Genomic DNA, 24,653 nt, shown 5'->3' with positions numbered 1-24,653 from the left:
CATATGAAATTAATATCACAATTAAAACTATTTCCTACTTTGACAAATCTCCAAAAAGAATTAAAATATTATTTTTTACATAAATGTATCTTTATTAGCATGCATATCCCTTAATGTTCATTTATTTAGCAAATTACTTTTATCGTGATGGTGATAGGGTCATTGACATCCATCAAATGCTACTTTCTTTGAAGAATTCATGTGCATTGCACATTCTTGGTGCTAGTTTTGCAAATAGAAGAAAGTGTTCTTGTGATGTGGTTGTTTTTTTTTAATTTCCTTATAGTACTTTTTCCATGAGTATTAGATGTTAAATAGTTAGGTCAACTTTCTACCTTGCTATATTGGAGCTATCTTGTTCCTATATGGATGTTGCTATTGAGGAAAATGCCTCAAGATTCGATCCATAATAAGCCCAGAATGAGGTTCAAGACGATGAGCGGTATCGTCCTCTATAGTCTAGAGAAATGGTTGGATCTTTAACAAAAAACGTTGTATTTCGCGTTTTTCAAGATCCATTAGATAATGAACTATTGGTTCTAAGCCATCTCTGGCGATAGTCCAACGAGTCCAAGAACAGTCCAAACGGAGTTCAAACGGAGAAACGGCACGCGAAAGAAGGCGAGGTGGACGGATACGGCACATGGACGACAGACGGGCCCACAGGCCGGCACGGGCCCGCAGGTGTGTCGGTCAAGCCCAAGCCCAGCGCATGGGTCGGCAGCAGGCGCGCGGCCCAGGTGCCCGCACGGCCCAACCCACGTGCGAGTGCGGCCCAGACCACATGGGGTACCACGGTCCACGGGCTGGTGCAGTCCATAGGGAGTTGCGTGGACCAGTCGATCATTTTTCTTGGGTTTCGTGCGGTCCACAGTGGATTGGATGTGATTTCAGGTGTGTTTTTCGTGGTTTATAAGTTTTATCGTGGGTCGGGGCGTGGGAGAGCACAATCTGATGGCCCAGGGATGAGCCGGTTGTGATCTGATGATTCAGTGGCTTCCTGGGTGCTATCAGGAGTCCTGTGATGGATAGGATTCGGATTTGGTCTGCATCTGAGGTCTTTAAAAATCCCTATGGGCAGTAGAGAACGACAGATCGTGGTAGCAGTGTTCGGCAGAGACTTGAGAGACGCCAACAGTTGAGAGAGAGTTCAGTAGGTAGACCCTGAAGAGACGCCAGCAGAGAGCAGAAGCATGGGGTGCTTCGGACAGACTGTTAGGCAGCGGATAATGATCATTTCAGGGGTTCAGAAAATCTCTTAGAGAGAGCTTTTGTGATGAAGAGCTTCTTGTTGAGAGAGAAATTGGTGTACGAGGATTGAGGATGTGATCTTTTATAAAATTTTTTCTTTTCTCATAGTGAAGCTTGCATGCCCCGTGGAAACGAGCCTTTTGGATGATCCACGTATTTGATTGTGTTTCTTGTTTTGTTTCTTCTTTCTTTCTGTTGCAATGTATGGTACCGGATCTTGCTCAATAAGTGGTATCAGAGCTAGGTGGTACCAAGACGTAGGTTACAGCAGTGGTGATCAAGATTGAAGATGGAGAAGACATGTTCAATCAAAATGGAGATCAACAGATTTGATGGAAAGAGCAATTTCTCTTTGTGGCAAGCGAGGATGAAGGACGTGCTCATCCAGCAAGAGTTAATCGATACTCTCTTATGCGAGGAGAAGCCAACTACCATGGAGGTGCGAGATTGGAGGCAGCTCCAGATGCAAGCGGTGAGTATGATCTGCTTGTACCTAGCAGATGATGTGGTGATCCATATGCTTGGTGAGACTTCTCCAATAGCGATGTGGTCGAAGTCCGAGGAGTTATACATGGTGAAGTCCCTCACTAACACTCGTTTTCTCTGGAGACAGTTCTACCAACTGCGAATGACTGAGGAACAGAGCATGCAAGAGCATCTCAATCACTTTCAGAAGATCCTTACCGACTTCAGCATTGGGAGAAAGTTGAGGAGAAGATCAGGGCGTTGGTCTTGCTAGCATCACTTCTCCCTTCGTATGAATTCTTGGTGACTGCTCTTTTAGTGGAGAAGAGCACCATCAAGATAGATGAGATCATCATAGCGATTCTTCAGAACGAGATTCTTAGGAGGGAGAATCCGACTTTAAGTTTAGACGGCAGCAGCTCAGCTTTGATGGTTTCTGAAAGAGCAGGTGGAGACAGATGAAGCGACAGGAGATCACGAGGTGGGCGGTCCAAATTCAGAATGAGAGACTTGAGCAAGGTCAGGTGTTATCATTGCGACGAGTTGGGGCATCTAGCTAGAGATTGTTCACAATGAAGAGATCGGATGAAGGCTACTGCAGCAATGGTCAGTAATGAGTCAGAGAATGATGTCTTGGTGATATTTGATAAGGTATTTACTTTTTTCCAGTAGTGAATTTTAGATTTTGCATGCACCTATCATGTATGTTGCAGAGAGGAGTTGCTTGACTCCCTGGAGAGCAGTGAGGGCACTGTTTTTCTGTCGGATGGATCGAACTGTACGATCAAAAATATCGGGATGGTCAGCTGGAGAACACATGATTGTGCAATGAGGAGATTGGGAGAGGTCTGATACATATCTGATTTTAGATGAAATCTTATCTCACTGAGTAGACTGAATTTGATCGGCTATAGGTGGAGAGCTGGTGGAGGAATCTTGAAGGTTTTGTGCAGCGATAGGGTGAGATTGGAGGGGAAGAAGAGGACGAGAGGATATTACTACCTGATGGGGAGTCCAGTGCGAGGTGGAGCTTCAGGAGTCAGGGTGAGTCCGGAGCGAGGTGGAGCTTCAGGTGGAGGTGGATTAGGCACGAGATGCGAGACTCGGAGGATGAGAGACGATATCACAAGGTGAGATTTCTATTGTCGTAGGAGATTATCCTGAGCAGATCTCAGGTCAGAAGGAGCATAGCATACAATGGAGATAGGATTGAGCAGTCTAGCTCGACTTCTATGTTTGTCCATCTATGATCAGCAGACGTTTGCCCCAGGGCATGAGGACAAGAAGATTCAAAAGCTCTCAAAGTTAGGAGGAGACCGAATATCGAGTCGAGGTGGAGATTGTTGAGGAAAATGCCTTAAGATCGATTCATAATAAGTTCAGAATGAGATCCAGGATGACGAACGAAGTCCAACGAACTCAAGAATAGTCCAAACGGAGTCCAGACGAAGAAATTGCGAGCGAAAGAAGGTCAGGAGGTGGACGGATACGGCACACGGACGGTAGATAGGCCCCACAAGCCGTCGTAGGCCCGCAGGTGCGCGGGCTAGGCCCAGGCCCAGCGCATGGGCTAGCAACGGGTGTGCGGCACAGGCGCCCGCGCATCCCAGTGCGCTAGCGCGCGTGCGTAGCCCACACGCTAGCGCAGCCAGACCGTGTGGCGTACCGCAATCCATGGGCTGGTGCAGTCCATGGGGAGCTACGTGGACTAGTGGATCGTTTCCCTTGGGTTCCACACGGTCCACAGTGGACCGGAAGCGATTCCAAGTGCGTTTCTCGCGTTTTATAAGTTTTGTCATGGGCTGGGGTGCGGGAGAGCGCAATTTGACGGTCCAGGGACGAGCTGGTTGTGATTTGACGGTTCAGTGGCTTCCTGGGTGCTATCAAGAGTCCTGTGATGGATAGGACTCGGATTTGGGCTACGTCTGAGGTCTTTAGGAACCCCTGTAGGCAATAGAGAATGGCAGACCATGGTAGTAGCGTTTGGCAGAGACCTGAGAGACACCAACAGCCGAGAGAGAGTTCGACAGGCAGACCCTGGAGAGACGCCAGCAGATAGCAGAGGCAGGGGTGTTTTGGGTAGACTGTCAGGCAGCGGACAGTGATCGTTTCAGGGGTTTAGGAAATCTTTCAGAGAGAAAGAGCTTTTGTGAGGGAGAGTTTCTTGTTGAGAGAGAGAGATTGGTGTATGAGGGTTGAGGGTGTGATCTCCTTTTGTAAAATTTTTTCTTTTCTCATAGTGAAGCTTGCATGCCCCGTGGAGGTGAGCCTTTTGGTTGATCCACGTATTTGATTGTGTTTCTTGTTTTGTTTATTCTTTCTTCCTGCTGCAACGCGTGGTACCGGATCCTGCACAACGGTTGCCAAAATATTTTTTGGTTTTTGGGATGTTCTTTACTTTAGTGCTTTTCATTTTTTGTCTTTTCCAGTTCAGATGAATGCATCTCTAATTCCAATTAGCAGCAAGTTCTTATATAATCAAAAAAGAAAAGCAATCTCACCTTTTTTTTTTCTTTTACGTTAGAGTGCAGAGCGATGGAGAAGTCTTACTAAAGATTATGCACTTCAAATTTTGATGTACATGCCTTCCGTGCTGCCTTCCAAATGGTGAAATATCTTCACTAGCTCGCTGCAGTTCATGATGCTTACTTTGTTTAAGTTGATTGGTTCATTAATATTTCCAAGTTATTTTTTGTTTGGTGCACTTATAACTGTGAATATGCAAGGATTGAATTATTTCATTACTAGCTTTATTTATCTATTCTTGCCTCTTCTTTATTCTCTAAATTGTATTTCTCATTTTATAGGCCCTAGGAACAAGTTTATGCACAAAGGACTGTGATTGTGAGAAATAAGTTTATCATCAATGATCTTTTGATGATTCTTACATTTTCTGGCTTCTTGCTTTTCACAGTTAAAACTTAGAACCAGAATTTTAGTTAGATTTCTTACCTAACTTTCAATGTGTCTGCATAATGAAGGCAAGGGGTGTTCGCACTTCTATATTATGTGTATTTTTTCATCCCAGTATTTTTTCCCCATGTTCCTTCTATTGTTATCTGTATTCCAATGTTATATTTTTTGTAATTCTTCTGATTTACTAATTGTGGTTTCCTGGTGTTTCATCTTAGTCCGATATGATTAATTGCCAGTTAAATAGGATATGATGTGAACTTTGTTTGTGCTTATAAAATATATGTTGCTTTTTCATAATTCTTGTGATTTACTAACTGTGGTTTTCTGGTGTTTCATCTTGGTCCAATATTATTAATTGCCAGTTAAACAGGATGTTATGTGAACTTTGTTGTGCTTATAAAATATATGTTGCTTGAGATCTAACTTTTTGGGCTATTGCATGTTGATGCTGAATACTCTCTCACTTGCATGTGAAAAATGTTTCCATGTACATAGCTTTCCCTAGTTAACAAATAGTTTGTGTCTTCATAGTTCTTGATAAATACTTTCCGGATGTCTTAAGATCAAGCCCATCAATTGGTCGAAAAGGGAAAGCTCTACGTCGCCAACGAATGAGAAACATTATTGAATCTAAGTTGGGTGCAAAAGGATGCGCTACTGTTCCTTTCTTTACTTCCAAACAACAATGCAAGTCTGCAGCTTGTTCATTGACCATGAAGAATGATGAACTTGAAGTGGATGATGGATGTTACAGCAATATGACACTAAGAGGTTTCTAAGCTGCTTCATCTTGAGTTTCTACGTATACGTCCATTAATGCTTGATTCTAGTTCAGAGCTAAATGTCGCTTAATCTAGAATTTGTAATATTATGCTGCAGGTGATGCATGTACCACCTCAGAAGAACTTCCACAGTCCAGCTCTAGCTCTGATATCAGATGCCTAGAAACTCCTGTTGAGAAAACTGATAATTATTTGGCTTTTAAAGAATTCAGCATGTCTGGACTAAGTCGTCTTGGCTGTGGCCCTTCAGAAGACATCAATCTCCTTGAAATATGGAAAGAGGCTCAACCTTTCACTGTAAGTTGCCCATCATCTTCTGTCCTAATATTTGTCTCCAATTTCTAATTATAGTTCCCATTATATCTTAACCTGTTTTAGTGCATGAGCATGTTGTTAGTTGTGATCCATCAGCTCTTTCTTCTTCATTAATTCTTATATAGTGAATTGGCTCCTCATGGCTGGATTTGGAGTTGGATCTAGTCAGCCTCATCGCCATAGGATGTGCACTTACCTCAAGCAATGGAAAAAGTTGCCATCTCACTAAACGTCCCTCTTTCTGCTACGAGCAGATTCGAGTAAAAAGAAAAAGTAAAAAAAATGAAAAACATCTCATTGATCGATTTTAGGAGGCAGCAACCATGCCCCACTCCCCCACCTCCTAACTTCTTCCTCTAAGATTTGTTGTCAAAAGCCATTTTTCTCCTCTCTGCCTTTCTTTCCTTCTTCCTCCCCCATCGCACCCGCATGAGAACATCCATCTATACAAGAAACACCCGTGTTTTCCTGTCTTCGCCTTTCACCTTAGAATGTGGAAGCCCCAGCTTGACACTGTACTTCTGAATAGTGCTGGAGCACCAGAGTGTTTCTTGTCTCCGAATCCCGATTCTAGCTTGTTGCCAAACTGCTCAAGAGGTCTGTCTCATCTCCCAGCACCAAACAGCTCATCACTTGCAGTTTCATTTCTCTTTTGTTCATAATAACATCTACCATTCTCATTTAGGTACCGCAAATCTCTTTTAATTCTAGCAGGAGTATCCTAAATCTCAATTTATCTGAACTCCTTTAGTAATACTGGGTAGTGCATACAATAAGTGGTTCATAATTTGTATAGATGGTAAGATATATGACAGGCTGAATTTGTCATTTAAATTCAACATTTCAAGGACATTATAGAACCTTACTTCTTAATCAGTGGACTGACTATTAGGTTATCAATTCTTAATGCATAAAGTTCAATTTGGTGATTTCAATTGGTAAACAGGTTGAAAAATGGCTGCTAACACAGTTATTTGGAGTCGGGAACACAAATCAGATAGCTCAATGTGGTGAAATGGGGTACCAAGATATAGCTGTTAGGGAGTGTATGGGGTACAAAGTTATAGCTGTTAGGAAGTGTATATGTCAAACCTTGCTTCAATGCCCAACCTAGACTTGGTGAATCTGCTCCATGTAATTTAGGGTGGTCTTATTAGTTCTTTTGTCTCTACCAAAAGTCAGCTGCCAGCGTTCTTCCTAAAGAGTCCACTGGATTGTTTCTGTGAAAACGAAATTGATTTTAAGCATGAGACTCTCTGATGATATTCTTGACTTCTTTGATAATAGAAAATCTCATGTTCTGCCATAAATATATTATATTATTAGGACTACTAATCTTTATTTGTCTGTACTTGGATTTGCTGTAGAATCTCCACTGCCAAGTAAACTGGATCTGAGAACATTAGCAAGCAGTTAAACATCTTTCATAATTTGCAGACAAATTTTCTAGTGAAATTAAAGATAAAAAACAATTAAAAAGGTTGTTCAGGTGCCTTAACCATGTATCCAACTTTGAAAAGCTCTTATTAAAGACAGGAAATCTTAGACGACCTACCGAAGGAGAATCCACCAGCCGGAACAGAATGGCATTCTAAAGCGGTAAGAAAGACTAAACTATTCTCAGCAGTCAAGAAACCAGACTATTGGGAAAAATTCAAAGGATTCTAAAAGAACTCCAAGTCACCATTTGGGCAACACAGCCATATGAAATTTAAACTCCCCAATTAACAAGGAGGTGAAGGGGAAAAAAAATCCTGCAAACAGAATTTTAATTCAAAATTTACATTTTCAGTTTTCCCTGAACAAAAACTCACTGCAGCATTTTCAATAGGGAAATGTCAAAGAAAGAAAAGCCCTCTAACGAGATTGCATCCCAGGGAAGCCTATCACCTGGGCCGACTCAATCTCAAAGCTCAAGAACACCTTCTTCACCATCCACACCATCGATCAGAGACCCTCCTAGTCCCTATATGTCCAAGGCCGAAGAAAAATTCTTCACTTTGGAATTACATGACTTGGACTCCTCTGTCAAGGATTTGCTGAAATATTTACCAGAAGGGAATTTTTATATCTGCAAAACAGGAGAGAAAACAGAAGTTCCTATGAACAAATTCTCACTCAAACCGAGTGTGAATATTCATCATACTTACAAAGGTCATAATGAATATGCCTTTTCCAAACTCTCTATAATAAAGGTTTATACCATAAGCGATTGGGATCCTTTTCTCAATCCTAATGTCTTCAAGGCAATGGCCATAAGAAACCATGGATTTGTGTGCTTTAATTATTGGGATGCTTGGGCAAATATTTTTATATCCAAAACTCTGATTCAAGCATTCATGGTTTGTGAAATTCACAAAGCATCAGTCTTCTGCCCATATGGTTCTACCAAAACTGGTGGATAAGGTTTGGAGCCACTCCAGACATGCTTTCTGACAAAATAAAGGAAGCAGTCACCCGAGTATATTCTGTCCTCAATGAATTCAGCCTTATGAGGTTCTGTGCCAGGACAAGGCTGCCGTAGATACTTGAATGGGAGTTAATGTAAAGAATGATCAATTCCCCATGTTCATCATCTGGAAAACTTACGTTAAAAGGTGCAACCTGTTCAATGAGCAACTGATAATCCATGGGTATCAGTTGGAAAAAGCTCCATCGGGATCTCACAATCTATACCAAGTGGAACTACAAGTGAGCACCTAATCGCTGCCACTATTAGCTATAGTCTAATACTCTCAAGCTCTTCTACAACATGAGATATGGTACGGTCAAATGAAGGTAGAAGAGAAAAACATATTTTTGTAATTTATCCTAAGTTCTCCTCCTTTAACTGTGTGAACTTTATGAGCTGATTTCTCAAAGTACACACCTAATTGCTGCCACTTGTAGCTCTGGTCTAATATTGTACATAGAAGGCTTGAGAGTATTAGACCAGAGGTACAAGTGGCAGCACTTAGGTGTCAGATTAATTAACTGTTCTCTAAGTTTTCATGTATATCTTGATAATCTCCTATATATGTAGGTGCGTTTACTTGCTTTGGGATAGTTTGGAATTTTTCAGATTGTGCAGTCATTTGAAACTTAAAGTCCTACACTATTGTTCCCATTATAATGGAAGAGGTGCAAATATGTCTTAAGGACATAGCAGTAGTTACACCTGTCTGCTTATTTATAGGAATCCTGAGATTCTTCCATGTTTCTCCTCTGGTTCATGTAGATTAGGAAGCAAAACATTCCAATGTACTATGTGGCAGGCTTTTGCAAAGCATGTTGGTGCTAGACTGCTAGTGGTGTAGTGCCAGTGCCTCATTATCCTTTTGTTAGGACAGGAATAGGAGTAGAAGTGTCAAATTCCCCTAAATGTAGAAGTGTCAAATTCCCCTAAATGTCTCCTTTTTCATCCCATCATAGATATCTAGGGAAGAAACATACCATCAAACAAGTCGATCTAGTTGGCCTTCATTAGGCTGATCATGGCTGAAAATTGATTTATTAGAATTATGCTTATTTAATAAGTCTTTAAATAGGAAGGATATATTTAGTATGTCTCTAAACTTAGTATATCTCTAAACATGGTATGTACTTGCTTTTCAAGTATTACTTCTTTCCTTATATACTTGTTTCTCGTTTATTTAAAGAGATGGATCTCATTAATGAATTGAATTTCTTTTGAGGTTTTTCTTTCGACATGATATCAGTGCGGTTGCCGTATCCTCTCCACAACCCTAGCCCTCCGCTACCCCTCCATAATAGGCCGTAGCAGCTCTTCGTAGCCATAGCAGCTCTTCCGCAATAGCACTAGCCGAGCAGCCACGTCGCAGCACCTCCTCTTCACCGACAACCTTCAAAGCCCTAGCTGCATCAAGGTTCAAACTTCCTTTTCAAAATCTAGCTGCCGTATCCATTCTCAAAACCTTTAAAACACCATCACCCCATCTTTTGCCATCTTGGAGGGTCTGATTAATGCTTCTATTGCTGTTTGCTGAAATCTGCTTGTGATTTACAAGATTGGCTGAGGGACCATCTGTGTAGCTCGAGGGGCAATTTGTTATTGGACAAATCAATATAGGTTTCTTTCCTATACCATGCAAAAGTCCTTTGGCTGTCTTTCTGGTTATCTACTAATCACGGAAGCGGTGCACTACCTGTGATTCTCTAGCTATCGTGTAATGGTATCCTTCTTTGCTGTCTGGCAGTTTCTGTTCTCCTCTCTGGCTGCTATGGCATCCTTAAATTATGACAACAAACAACTCTTGATGCTTTTGACTCCCGATTTGATACTACGTCAAGGAATCTAGCAGCGACTATAGTAAAGCTCAAAGGCTAACTCCCTTTGTGGGCTCAATCGTTCAAATTATTATGGATGCCCAACGAGAAGTACGACATTTGACTGACAATCCTTCAAATTCCAAAGATCCTACCTATGAGTACTGGCTGGCTTTATCCACATCATCTCTCAAGTAGATGATATTTTGACTAAATCTTGTTTTTTGGTATTTTCAACTTTATGTGCAACAAGCTGGGCATGTTTGATATATATGCTCCAGCTTGAGGGGAGTGTTAGAATTATGCTTATTTAATTAGTCCTTTTATAGGAAAGACATATTTAGTATGTCTCTAAATTTAGTATATCTCTAAACATCGTATGTACTTGCTTTCAAGTATGTACTTCTTTCCTTGTGTACTTGTTTCTCATCTATTAAAGAGATGGAATCTCATTAATAAATTGGATTCCTTTGAGCTATTTCTTTCAACATGATTAGTGGAATCTAACCTCCTGATAACATGGCCATTTCATACTTTTATAGGAGATGTTCTGTTAATCTGCATTCCCAGCTTGAATGACTGTAAATTAGCTTACATGAAAGTCTGGTCAAGATACATTTGCTAATGCTATAGTTGATACATGATTAATCTTTTACTCATGCAGGAATTTGTGGGTCCTTTTTGGTCTCTGCGGGCTGCTCTAGGGCCGCTAGTAGAAACTTACATTTTGCTTGATAGGCTCTTGTTTCTTCAAGAGCAAGGCAATTCAGTGGAGGCATTGTTGTTTCCTCTATTTGATCCTACAATATCACCAAGGAATGTGGTTATAGTTGCCCGAAAAACTGGTGCAGATACAGTTGCAACATGACATGGTAACAATTATTTCTTTGCATATCCTGAATATGGGCATGTATGTTCTTGTATGTTGTTCATGCTGTTGGGTAGTTACTTTGAGCCACTTCACAAGAGAAATGGTAAGGTACACCTCAGTCATCAAAAGAATATAAAATGTTTTCTTTTAGTTAGGACTTCTGGTAAACCCAATTATTATTACTGTGATATGTCATCTGAAAGTTGTCTGTGGTTAGGTCAGAGCTAGTGGGTAGAATCAGCATCTGTTTAATATTTATTCATTTAATTTTGCAAGATGATTTCATTGAGAGAGCACACATTTTTCAGAAAACAAATTTAGGCATTTAACTATGATCTTCATTTTCTGATTGCCTCTGAAACTGCGGATATGGAAAGGAGCCAGGTACATGAGTGTTGTGTTCCATTAAGTTATTTTTGAGCTCTGAGTCTCCAAGTGCAGAACATGACATTAAATTATGTTCCCTCTTCGGTTTTCATTTCCTTGAGATATCATTTGCATTCTCATAAATAAGTATCTTCAGCTTTTATGATCTGATCTACTCTACTATATTTTGAAAATCCATAGTACTTTAGGTGCAGCCACTCATTTAGGTTTTAAGCTCCACTATTTGGCATACATGGAGGATGAGATCTCTGTTAGAAAATAAAATAGACTGTTTTGAAGTGATATTAAATAGAGACGTTTCCAGATGACCTGACTTATTGAAAATGGGATATCTATGCAAAAGCTTACTTTACTTATCCCACCAATGACATTTTGCTGTCTTTGTGCTAGGATTTATCTATGGCATTTTGCTATCTTTTTGTCAAGATTTACCTAAGGTACTTTAATTATTTCAAAACTGCCATGTCTCTTGTTAATGTGCATTGGAGGAACTTGCATGCTCAAGTACCTTTTTTCAGCAAATTTTTGTGCTTATAATGGAGAGCAAATTGTTTGAGTCAAATTTTGCAATGCTGTTTTTCCTGTATTGTATTTGACCATGGTACTGTGTGCTGAAATGCGTTGAGTTGCATTTGTTCTGAGATGTTGATTTTTTTGTGGACTCTGGTCTTAATTTGTAAGTGACAGATTTTGCCAAAATTTCAGTTTAGTTTAATAAAAGCCTCTTTCACTAGATACACTAATAAACTTGCAACCTGGTCGGGTCCTAGGATCAAGTCCAGGGATGTTGGTTCTCAAGCTGCATGTTTGGCACTCTTCTTTTGCAACACCAAACGATGTCATAGGTGTAGTGTACCTGTTGGATTTTGTCTAACTTCACCTGACTCTGGATAATTAAACATGGTAATTCTACTTTATCATTGGAAGGGCCTGTTGAGTAAATTGCATTAGTGACTTAGGCAACCTCAAGATGGATAATTTTTGCTTCACAATATGAAAGAAATGAAATGTAATCTCCTGCAGAAAAAGATTAGGCAACACGTCATCAGTTATCCTCCGGTCATGTGGACTTGTAGCAATGTTTGTGTCACTTGATTATTTTATGATTACTTTGTAAAGTTGTACAGGAATTTCAAAGTTCACGTGCAACCCCTAAGATCCGCTTTCTCTATTACACCCCTGTAGCACAGCCTTCTTTGGAGTTATTTGCACAAAGATGCTCTGCCAGCTGTCTTGAAGAAACTCTGGCATCACTAATTCAAGACTTTGAGGGTTTTGCGTGCTTCATGTTGGTTGATGATCTTATGTAATACGACATATATGTTTTCAGTCATCGCAGATTATTGTGATCATGGATAAAGAAATAGAAAATATAATCTCATCCTTTGGCTTTTCTTTTTTTGGGGGCATGGCGACTTTGGTCTTGTGTTCTTTTACTAGCTATGTCTAGTTGTTCATAATTCCATTTTTTTCAAAAAACAGTTCCACCACTTCAGTTAAATACCAAGAGTCCCTCATATCCAGAAAGGGATTTTAAAAGATATAGGACCAAGAGCCTGTACTTGACACTCTAAACATGTGGAGAAATTTCTGCATGACCCGGTAAAACCTTTCCATTCAGAGGTTGGAGTGGTGATGTCATGATAATACTGCCAACTTACGCACTGGAGGTCTCGTGTATTAAATATATTTTCTTGATTTGACTAGCTTTTGTGATTCTGGTTGAAGTCTTCTCTTATCCACTTCCATGAATTGCCTAGACTACTAAAACTTTGCTAATCTGTAATCAGTGACTGTTAATGATGGGTTTGAATTTCTGTAGTCCTTCATATAATGAATTGATTCATTAAAAGTATAGATTTTCCGTAGTCCTTCATATGACAGCTAATTTTTATAATTCCAAAATGTCTAAAAGCATAAGGTTTCAGATATGCCACTGTTGCCTTTTCCACTTGACAATTTACTGAACCTACATGGTATAGTTAGTCAACCAATCTGCTGCAATATTTTTGCATAATGCTAAAGGTCATTGTTTCATATTTTATATCAGTATTGGCACTTACTTTGAAGTTTATCTCTAATGAATCATCACTCTTAATCCATGCTTTTCATCCAGAGCCCTACCCTGGTGGCCTTTTTTATGAACTTTATGTCAACAGCTCGGAGTCATAAAACTAATTTCTTAGATGTGGTTAACTAGTATACTGCACTTACAATCTTAAATACTTAACAATATATTTTCAGAGTCATACAATTTTAATATGCTTTTGTTGCACAACCACTAATATAAGCAACCTCTCCTCAAAAAAAAAAAAAAAAGGTGACATGTCTTTCTGAATTCTATTTCGGAAGGACTTTTTCTAGACAATCAGGCCATACTGTATTTATCAACCTTTGTTGATAATGGAAAAAATATTGTCCTGGGAGATTGAGTGCCATCTGCAAACTGTCTAACTTTTGGATATTGGTAAATTATCCTGTGGACAAGTATGACCTGATTCATCTCCCTCTCGACTGAAAGCAGGGGCCTGCCCTTTTCAGCTTTCCACGTTTAGTGATTCAAATTTCAATTTAGTGGATTGGGATGAGTGGGATATCATATGCCCATCCACCTTGACCTACCTAACTATGTTGACTGTTGTTCACAGGTCATTATAAGAGGTTCCATAGAGGCCTTGAGGCCCTTGACCACACAAAACCAGATGAGCAATTTGGCATCTCATTATTTTATCAGCAATAGGAAATTGAAGTATTTAAAGGTTGACAAAGTTTTTTTACCGAAAAAAAGAAAAAAGGTTGACAAAGATGATGGAGCTGTATTACACAAGTTTCCATACTTGAGTAGAATGAGATGGTCTTCCCTTCTGGCATTGAAGGTGATGCATCTTTGCATGTGCAATTCTTTTCAAGACAAGTTATGCACTTTAACATGGTCAAAGTGTATTGGGCTTATACTGGCTGGGTCCTGGGCATCCTTTGTGCCTATGATCTTATTCACCCCAATGGGTGTGGCAACTGAGCAGTGGCCTTACCTGCATCTTTCCATTGTCATGGGTCCTGTATGGGCAGGATTCATGCTTGATATTATTTAAGCTCTGATGACTTTGTATCAATTGTTCACTGAGCACAGCTTCTTGTGGCTCATTTGCTTCTGAAATTCACCCATGTTTTCTGATGGTTTTGTTTTTTTTCAGCACAAAATGTTGTGTTAATGTTTACCACAGTTGTGACGAAAATGAGAACACTCTGATCTATCTAATGGATTATGTCATGGTAGCTGAAAAAAATCAAACTCTTTGTGGCTAATGACAGGTGCAATAGAGGCCTAGACAGCCTATTGACTTACATCATGCCTAAGATCACGGGTGGAATCATCCAATCCGCTACCTCGTTTGTTGCCATGTGGAGCACGCGGTGTGCTATGGTTGGTTGCCAGCTGCCCATGCTATTTCCTCCACATTATGATGCCTATGGCTGCTCTTTCATCTCCTTCATTGGTCCCTTGTGGAGCATAGGGCCTTCCAGATTGGTCTCATTGGATTCTCAGCAAGATGACAGGAGCTCAATTATCAAAGAAAAAGAGTGGAAAAGGATGGGGGCTGTAGCTGTGGAAATTTTCATAGCTCAATACAGTCTTGTCAGATAAAAAGAGTTTCTTTTCTCTCGTTACATCAAGATCTTGGCACTTGCATTTGTACACTGGAAGGCATTCTGAAGAGTTCTCATCTTCACTTTTGAATGATGGGGTCAACTTACTGGGATGATCACCCAACCAGGAGATGGAAATATTGTTCTGTCTTTCAGGTGTTTTCATTGCAGCCAATGGTTTAAGATCGAGTATCCTGTGGTTTGTCATAAATACTATATGGTCTTATGGCCTTGACAATTTTGACACTGTTGGATTGAGATGTTGTAATTGTTAGTCTCCTGATCTTGATTGGATAGCCATGTTCAGGATGGATGGCGGCGCGAAAATGCCGGCCACGTGGAATGCCCTAGAGAGATGACGGCTTTGTGCTGCAACTTGTATGCCCATGCTGCCTGTCCATTTCATGTGGTTGGGGCACTAATGGAGTTTCCACCTAATGTACCTTTCAAGTCTTGTTGCAACCATGTACCTTTGACTCATACCTCCAATCCAAGGCAAGGTGGAAGCAAAATCTATTGGATCTTCAGATTGGGTATTACTTTGAATGACATTGGATATAAACTGCTGTATTCGGTGGTGAGCTCCATTCTGGAAATCAAGGCAGCAGAAGTCAAAACCTTCCATCGGATGGTGGAACGAGATTTTTGGGAAGATTGGCCCTAGAAACATAGGGCTACAAACGAATCTGGCTTTATCTTGGAGTGTTGGACTTTGGTTTGCTGTCCTTCGGGTTCAAGCTCTCTGTTCATGGAACAATTTACCGCTAGCTGTAAGATTCCAAGCAACAGTTTTTACCTTGAAGAACATGTCTGGGTCTGTGCTGGGCTCGAAAAATTGGCTCGTTCGATGGGTGCATGTGCATGATTGAGATTGAGTCAAACTTGAACTGACCGGCGACGGAAACAAGCCAAACCCTAGCGGTGGTTGCTGTCTTGATTGATGAAAATGCCATTGCAAGTGTGACAAGATTGGCTAATATTGGTTTCTTTGTTGTGTAAACGAATGGTGGTGGTATCACCTCTGTTGAGCTGTTGCGGTGCTAGGATTGATTTGGGCGAGATTGTAACCATTATGAATGATGTTATGACAACAGACAGACCTAAACAACTCCCATCATTGAGGCAGGTAACCTTCCTCTACTTAGGTGGCTCTAATTATATCTTGTAGCAGTTGATTATCATATCATTAATCTACGTTAAATAAAAAAAAAAGAAAAATCCAGAACCCAACCCAACTCCGCTTAGATGCCAAGTCATACTGGACCATGTCCTATGGATCCACCATGGTTGCTAATTTCAGTACTCTATTTTCAACCAGTCGGGTATGGATTTTCTAAAATAAGAAGTAACTTGATCAACTGGGAATAGATCTGAATTGGTGCCGAAAAGTTAGTTCAAACATTTGTATATAATTTAAGAGATTTAAAATTTTCAAACTAGCAAAGTTTTTGGTCGTGATACCAAATGATTTGAGATCAAATCCTGCCGTCACCATGGCCTGGAAAGTCAGGAGTATCCGGGGGAGGATTATCATGTATTACGTAGTCCATTGCCAAAACAGACTTGATCTAACTAATTTATACATCAAGATTTGATAATTAGATTGAGACCTGTGCCAATTGGTAGCCCTAGAGATCTGTAAGAAGATCCATAGAATGGTACCAAGGGGGAAACTAATTTTGGTTAGGGGCAAAAGAGCCGACGAGGGCAAGGGCGGGGTCCAAGCCCTGTGCCATAACTCGGGAGGAGGTGAGAAGTCGCCAACTCTATCTAGAGAAAACGCGGACCGGCCACGTCATCACCCTCTCGTGGTGGGGGTTGGCGGGCGAAGACCGGTATGCCACGTCACCACGCCACGTGTGGAAGCCGACGACTGGTGCTGTCACATAGTCCAGAGATACGACAAAAAATGTGACCACTGTTCCATTCCATTCCATTCTATTCCTCACCACCTTCCCCCAACCCCCCTCTTTCCCCTTAGAAGTTGACTTGTACTTCTATTAATACACCTTCTAATTCCCCTTGGTTTGATGGAAAACCCATCACCCCCTTTCTCTTCTCTCTCTCTCTCTCTCTCTAGTTTCTATCTCAAGGATAGCTCCATGAGCATCTTAAGCATGGTGGAGGCTAAACTGCCTCCAGGATTCCGGTTCCACCCAAGGGATGATGAGCTGATATGTGACTACCTTATGATGAAGGTCACCGGAGACTGCAGCGGGAGCTTCTGGGGCAGCCCGATGATGGTCGATGTCGACCTCAACAAGTGTGAACCATGGGATCTCCCTGGTAAGACCAACCATAGTCACTTCCCTTGATTACCTTCTCCACCACCTCTTTTAGATTGATTGCTTTGTAGAACTGAGCTTGGCTTCCATGGCATGGCTTTGTTTCTTGATAACATGAGTTCTACCTCTATTCTCTTTACATGGTCTGGACATATCTACATGTAGTCCTCCATATTTTCAGAAGCCATTTCTTATCATGGGATTACCATGACGAGGGTATGTATGCAGTTCTATTCCTATTCTTCTGACATGGAAACCCAGTGTGAAAAAGTCCAGGACTCCAGGCAAATGATTGTGGCTTATCTCAAGGGATTTGGTATTGGATGTTGAGAATTGTTCCTATGTATCCTTCCTCAACAAAAGAACATTTTCTTTATTGATGCACCATCATTGGCTCCTTTTTTGTCTTATGGAAGGTAAGGTCGCAACTTTGTTAAAATGGAATAGCTGAGAATATGGAGGAGCAGCAGCACTCATGTGCCAAGAAATTACATGAAATCCTTATTCCAAGTAATTAAGTTGTGGTCCCGCTCTCTTCTAATCTAGATCATTCATCTTTTTAGCTAGACGCTTATCATGTCCTTCTTGTAAGTTCTATTTTATGGATTTTACTCACTTCTTTTGTTCAAAAGACTTGCTTTTCTTAAAGTATCCTGGTCCTAACTCGTATATTTTTCTCAGCACATTATAAGGGCACCTTTATATTAGTATTAATTTCCAACTAAAATCCTATATATACATATATATATATATATATATATACCTGAAACTGGCTTTCTCGTTTTTCAGCTTACCTTCTTCCTAACAGAAAAATATTCTTGTGCCAGAATTCGGTCACTCTTTTAACCTCTTCATGTGTCTTGTCCCATCCATGATGGCTTGCCAGCTTTCCACAGTTTATTCCTTCTGCTAATGTCTAAATTATGGTACAACATGAAGCGAAAAAAGAAAAAAGAATGAAAGATAAAGACATTGCCTAACTCTAGAGTCCAGACTCTCTTTCCCTCTCTCTCTCCCCAATAGGGGAAAGAAGTGGAAAAAAGAAAAAAAAGGAAAAGAATCCAAGGGATTTTGGGATTAAGAACAGAAGAAGGGGAAAAATAAAAGGAAAAGAATTTTTGGAAATCAAAAAAAAAAAAAATTTAATATTTGAAAATAGAAAAAATATAAAAATCAAACTGGCGTCGCCCGGACTCGAACCGGAGACCTTCAGTGTGTTAGACTGACGTGATAACCAACTACACCACGACACCTCAAATACTTGATGAGTTATATTTCATATATTGATTAATTATAAATATCAGTCAACCTAGAGAGAAGTCGGCGTATTGCAAAGATCAGGGAGAGGTTTCCAATCTAAAACAGACCACACACGTGTTTGTGCAGCTGTGAATCACCTTGATCCCAACTCCCTGGCTACAATAATAAAGTGTGGATCGATTGAGATATTTCATGTCAATGCCAACAGCATGCTGAAATCATCGAGGGGTCTCTGATCACGATGTGCTACTGCATCAATCATCGACACCATGACAAGCAATCCACATCATGGGGTTAGGTTACATGCTGATGCTAACAAGGACATGGAAGGTTCGTTGCATGGCACCAACTCCACAAAACCTTTCATCCATGGGTCAATTTCGATATCAAACATTCGCTGTTGTTCGCTAGCACTTGTTTCATGGATGATAGTTTATATGATTTCATTTATTTCTCTTCTAAAGGTTACACTTAAGGAGTGCAACCTTATCAAGATGCTTCGAGGACGTAAAATGCTAATCATTGAAGAATATTTGGAGGTTATCTCCTGATTGTTACTTAGTCGCATGAGTATATCAAATTACAACCCTGCCCTTGATCATCTGTTTTTAAGATTTCATACTTGGTAACACATAGATTTCATTACATGAGTGAAGTAAATCATAAATATTGTATTCACTGACTGCTGTTACTGTTGCATTACTATTGCCTCCTCATGTTTGCTACTTGTGCATGCACTCCAAACCTTTCTTTTAACCTCTCTCCCCACACTGAATTATTATTGATGCTGGACTTGTGGCTTTGGATACTGATGCAACTGATTTGTGAGGCAGAAATGGCTTGTGTTGCGGGGAAGGAGTGGTACTTCTTCAGTCTCCGAGACCGGAAATATGCAACCGGGCAGCGAACGAATCGCGCAACGTCGTCGGGCTACTGGAAGGCCACCGGAAAAGATAGGCTGGTAGCTCGAAAGGGAGTGCTTGTTGGGATGAGGAAGACACTTGTTTTCTATCAAGGAAGAGCTCCCAAGGGAAAGAAAACCGAGTGGGTCATGCATGAGTTCCGCATGGAAGGACCTGGTGATCTCACCAAGTTATCCTTCAAGGTGATCTCATAATATTAAATTTTCTACTTGAAGAATTAATATAAGTTCCCGATCACTTTGTTATAATATTTTTCATTTTGCTTAGGGTGAAAAAAAGTAGTGAAAATTGCAGGAGTTATTATAATAATGAGCTTTTTCTTTTTTCTTTTTTGTAATCAGAAAAATAACCCATTATTTATCTAGATTTTTGTTTGGCTCATGCTGTGCAAACTGCCACTACTTGTTCCTCTACAAGTACCAACCTTGTGGGCTATCAGTTGCTTTCATTACTCCTAAGTCCTATCTATATTTACTTAGACATAGTTTTCCCCTAACTATCTACAGAATATGGAACTCTATGTTGTCCCCTATGATATATACTTTTATGTTTATTTTTTTGATGTATCTTCCTGTTCTGTCCCATTCTTGTCATGCCTAACTTTTTGTCACATATGCTACGCAACACTAAATTTCCTACCATGCTAGTATTAATATATTTTTCCGTTAGAAAATCAATTTAGTATCGCTTTTCTCCCTTGATTTTTTTTTTTTTTTTTTTTTTTTGACTAGGTTGCATCTTTTTTCACTTACAATTAACATCACTTTGTCTAGCAGGCCAAGTAGAAAATGCTAAAATTACAAAATAAACACCAAGAATTATGATTTGTGGCTTAATCTGTTGACATCTCATTCATCATAACCTAAAGATATATTCAAATTTGAAATTAAAAAAAAAAAAATTGTTTCAAGCATTCATTAGCCTAACTGTAATGCCTACATAATTATCCATGTGTTGCAAACATAGTCATCTAGTAACCTAACCAAGTTTACATCAACTTGAGAAAAAACTTCTACCAATTAAGTTCCAACCATTGATCACCAGTGTAAAGATGATCACAAGGTTTGTTAATTATCAAATATCTAAATCTCCATTCTCACAAGCCATTGCAAGTGCTTAATTATTGTCATATTCCGGACTTTCATGATCAACTAGATAGTCCTCTAATCATAATAATATCATATGACTTCTATGACTTTTTTTCTCTCTTTCTTTAAACAGGGAGATTGGGTCCTATGTAGAGTGTTCTACAAGCATAGGGGCTTCTCCACCAAGCCAAGCATGGAGACAAGCTATGATGACACAGGCTCCTCCTCACTCCCATCTCTCATGGACACCTACATCACCATTGACCAAACCCCACAGAACTTGGAGGGGTTTGAGCAGGTGCCCTGCTTCTCCAGCTTTCCTCCAAGCCACACTTCCCAGCCCCCAGCAACCTTGGCCCCACACCTGCCCCTGGTGGAAGGAAGCCTGCCCTTAACCAAAGGCCTGGCCCAGTTGGGGGCCTTGCCTGAGTTGAGCTCTTGTCTCAACCCACTATCCAGTGATAGAAATGTCATAAAGGCGGTCCTAAACCAGCTCACCAAGCTGGAGGGCAATCCAATGGGGGAGGTACCACCAACTTTGGTCGACGGGAGTTTGTGGGGTTGCTTCCCTGAGACGGGTCTGCCCTCATCTTGGAACCCTTTTTGAATCCTAGGGAAGATTGGTGAAGCTTGAGAGGTTAAGGTATCTTCCAATTATAGTGAGTTACCTACTAAATTAGTATCATATTGTCTATTCATATATATATATATATATATAAGGTGTGAGATTGCTGATGTTTTTCTGTCATTGTCTAAGAACTTGTTTCCTATAATGGAGAGTTCTTAATTTTTCTCCAAGTGAATGCGCTTTATGGGCAATTTGAAAAATTCGGCTAATGCGACAAAAGAAAAGGGTGAGATTGATGATTATTGATGACAAAGGTCTCTGGCTGGCTGGTAGACTCCATCCCACACCATGTGAAGAAGACTTGATTTTGATTCAGGGGGCATTAGTCATGTCTTTTGTTGCAGGTTGTGAGTCAAGTGCAATGGATCATGCAGGTCGGCACAGTTGCGTGTGGTTACACAAGATTTGGGGTGTGTTGGTTTTTGCATGTGAAGTCAATTTTATGAGATTGTGTAACACCGAATCTCTTCCATGATATTACTTGATATGGACTATCATTTTGGAGTGACAATTTAAATGATATTTTCCATAAGGAGTCTGTTGGTCAGAATTTCTTCCATCATCATTAGGTCGGAATCTTTGGTTTCTTTATTATGCAAGTTCTCTTGCATGCACTTTCAGCATAAGTTTGAAAAGCTAATTCTTATCCTTTCACATTACTGGATGCTTTATATGAAAATCATAAGATGGAACTATCCCTCGAATGGGGCGGTATTTTGAGTTTTACGGGAATTTGAAGTATAATATTGATCAGCAACAATTAAGCTGTTAAACAAGGATACTCTATGATTAAACCCATGCTTTCAATCTATGGGTGAGAGTAAATATAAGCAAGGATTAAGTTATATATCAAGCCTTCTTCTTTAGCAGTAGAAGAATTATAAGATCTCTCAACCAAAAGTTGTTTACTGTTTTTAACAATCATCTTCAGAATAAGAAAGAAGAGAGTGATTTATGAATGAAGGTTACTCACTTTTTATTAAATAGGTGGTGTTATCATGGAGTGCAAGGAATATACATTTGAAGCATGCATGTATAATCATATATGTCACTGCATCACAACAATCAGGTAATATGATTCTTCCAAAAAAAAAAAAAAAAAAAAAAGGTAATACAATGTTGATAACTAAATGTTTCTAGGAATTTTATCTAGCTTAATTAGGTTGCCTTCTTAATCAAGTGAGGACTCTTATTGATAAAAGGAAGTTATCTCCACTATATCTATTTAAATTTCTCTCTCTTGTAGCTAGCTTCATATCTCTTAGATTCATTTAGGTTCAGCGAGACAAAATTACAATAATTTTTTTTCTTTACAATCAGAAATACAACTAATTCTCCACTATATAAACCATGGAATATCTTGGTATTGACGAAATAAATAGTTAAGTATGGCACATGGCATGGATAAAATTCAAGCTTTACCGGTACAACAACGTATCCTCCGATCAATTTATGAATAGAGGGAATGAAATCAATATTTGACTGATTTTAGTTTAATCAGGTGCAACTCATACCCTATACTCGCTATCCGGTCATTAAGTTATTCTTTCCTAAATAAAAATCCAAAGCTTGATTGGATCTTGCCATCAGTTATATAACTGAATTCTATTATTTTCCAGAGGAATGCAAGTAGCCATATTATTTCCAGTGGACAATAATAAATAACAAAGATACCGCAAGCTTTGAAGCCATCACTGGGATCTCTTTTATTTATCTTTTTTTATTGTTTTTATAAGTAGAATTATCTGTTTTGTAAATATACTATGAAATATTATACGATCCGAGGCTAGATTTGCTGACATATAAAAGCGACAGATTACATGGTCCACTTCATTTGTTTAGCAACTTCTCCCCGGACGATCCAACAGTTATATATTCAACAGTACTATTTTTGATTTTAATGTGTCCATACTCCAATCACCCACATATATAGCCTCTCGCAGTTAGGTTGATGTGTTGAACCAGATAGCATTCAAATCCTACTTGCCTCATAATTTATTGACTGAGATTCTTGAAAGCAACACTCTGCCAACCTCTAAGCTATGGACTCTTTCCTCTACTGCAATATAAAAATCCCATTCATTTCATTGAAAAATTCTATAGGTAAATCCTAACCCAACCGACTCCAGCATAAAGAAATACTAATTTAACAATGCCCCATGGCTACTGTTTTGACTGTTTAAACTCTTATCCAAATTATTCTCTCCAATAAGAGGAAGATACCAATCAATCATAGAAGGAAGTTCCAGCAGTCTATGAAATGACAACATAGCTAAGACGTACCTTCACAAATAGTATATATATATATATATATATATATATATATATATATATATATATATATATATATATGTCCGTTTAGACCAGGCCAGTGGGAGAGGCATCCAATTTATTAGAAAGAGACTTCCATCAAACTATGAAACATAGCTTTAGGCTTTTGTATCATAACCAACTATAACACAAGTTGACAAAGGGAGTAGGGTGATAATCTAAATCTTGTTTTAGACTCACCCTTTTGCCTGCAACTCCTTTTCCTTGAGCCAAAAACAAAAGCATACGTGACAAACACCGTAAGACTAGACAAGGCAATGCTTAATAAACATGAACCTTCCTTCCAATAGGCCTTAGAAAGGGCCACTGTAGAAAGGCTAAGCTGGCGCAGGGTGACATAATTCATCAAGTTTCCATTCTTCCCCACCTCACCATCACCTGCCCACCCAACCACCCAAGGTCTACGTGCCGCTACTTTGTGATAATTAATTTGTGAATTGGTGCTTAATAGTTTATGATGTTGAAATGTGGGTATGACCCAACTATTAGATGTTTGGTCTATGGTCTTGACAGAATAGCGGCCAACACTAATTATCCAAAGACTTACTTCAATGAACTAGTGATCGGAAGTGTTTTATGTGAGGAGAAATTTTTTATGTACCGCATACGGTGATTGGCTCATGTATGGGATCGATGATTTTTTTTTTTTTTCTGCGTGCAGCTGGCCTCATGCATGAGTCAATCACTGTGCAAGGTGTGCGCATTCCGCACCACGCACGATGCACAAAAATTTTTTCTTTATTTGAGAGAGGAAGCATGTCACCATGCCTCCGGAGCTTTCAAAAATCTGGTGAGCCTTGCATTGCATGAAGGGCCCGAGCAGCAGCACCAACAGATTACGTAAGCTAACTGTAGCATTGGCCACCCCAAAATTCTTGAGGAGATGATAGCACGGTCAGTATTTCTTGCTAGCATAATTTGAAATAACCATAAAATTTTAGGGATCGATCGTATGATTTTAAGGATCATATAATAACCCATATCGGCTCATAAATCTTTTTTTTTTTTGTTAATGTTATTCTGTGTCAGTCTATATTATATTCTTTTTATAGAGGTTCCATGCTAGTATATATAATCCTTAAGATGTACTGAATATAATGAAACAGAAATACAAATCTCTCTCTCTCTCTCTCTCTCATCCTATTCTTCTGCAAATATTTTAATATAGTATCAGAGCCATTGATCACTTAATATGATGCCACATCTTTTCCGCCTCTACTATAACTGTCGTTAACAT

General features: G+C 39.6%; 2 protein-coding genes and 1 non-coding gene across 4 annotated transcripts in view; 2 read left to right on the top strand and 1 right to left on the bottom strand.

Annotated features, from left to right (window-relative positions):
• The window catches only part of LOC105033571 (uncharacterized), a 30,824-nt gene extending 16,317 nt beyond the window's left edge, over window positions 1-14,507 (top strand). Inside the window, 6 exon segments of the mRNA XM_073251444.1 lie at window positions 4,241-4,280; window positions 4,283-4,323; window positions 5,163-5,403; window positions 5,512-5,711; window positions 10,660-10,867; window positions 13,902-14,507. Coding sequence (XP_073107545.1) covers window positions 4,241-4,280; window positions 4,283-4,323; window positions 5,163-5,403; window positions 5,512-5,711; window positions 10,660-10,863 — 726 coding nt within the window. The 3' untranslated portion in view covers window positions 10,864-10,867; window positions 13,902-14,507.
• Window positions 14,508-16,885: 2,378 nt separating this feature from the next.
• On the top strand, window positions 16,886-21,673 carry LOC105033559 (NAC domain-containing protein 21/22). Of its 2 annotated transcripts, XM_073251443.1 has the most exons (4): window positions 17,051-17,187; window positions 17,352-18,776; window positions 19,280-19,551; window positions 20,591-21,673. In XM_073251443.1, exons 2-4 carry the CDS (start codon window positions 18,716-18,718, stop codon window positions 21,062-21,064), a joined length of 807 nt encoding a protein of 268 aa, XP_073107544.1. In that variant the 5' UTR covers window positions 17,051-17,187; window positions 17,352-18,715; the 3' UTR covers window positions 21,065-21,673. The 2 variants fall into 2 exon arrangements, with proteins under 2 accessions (XP_019705747.1, XP_073107544.1); XM_019850188.3 differs by lacking the exon at window positions 17,352-18,776 and having other exon boundaries at window positions 16,886-17,187; window positions 20,591-21,669.
• TRNAV-AAC (transfer RNA valine (anticodon AAC)) lies at window positions 18,366-18,439 on the bottom strand. Its single transcript has one exon. It is a non-coding gene; the product is annotated as a tRNA-Val (tRNA).
• Window positions 21,674-24,653: the final 2,980 nt, after the last annotated feature.

Source organism: Elaeis guineensis, chromosome 2 (assembly GCF_000442705.2).
Source record: "Elaeis guineensis isolate ETL-2024a chromosome 2, EG11, whole genome shotgun sequence".
Classification (NCBI taxonomy): Eukaryota; Viridiplantae; Streptophyta; class Magnoliopsida; order Arecales; family Arecaceae; genus Elaeis; species Elaeis guineensis.
This window is presented reverse-complemented; position numbering and strand designations above follow the sequence as displayed.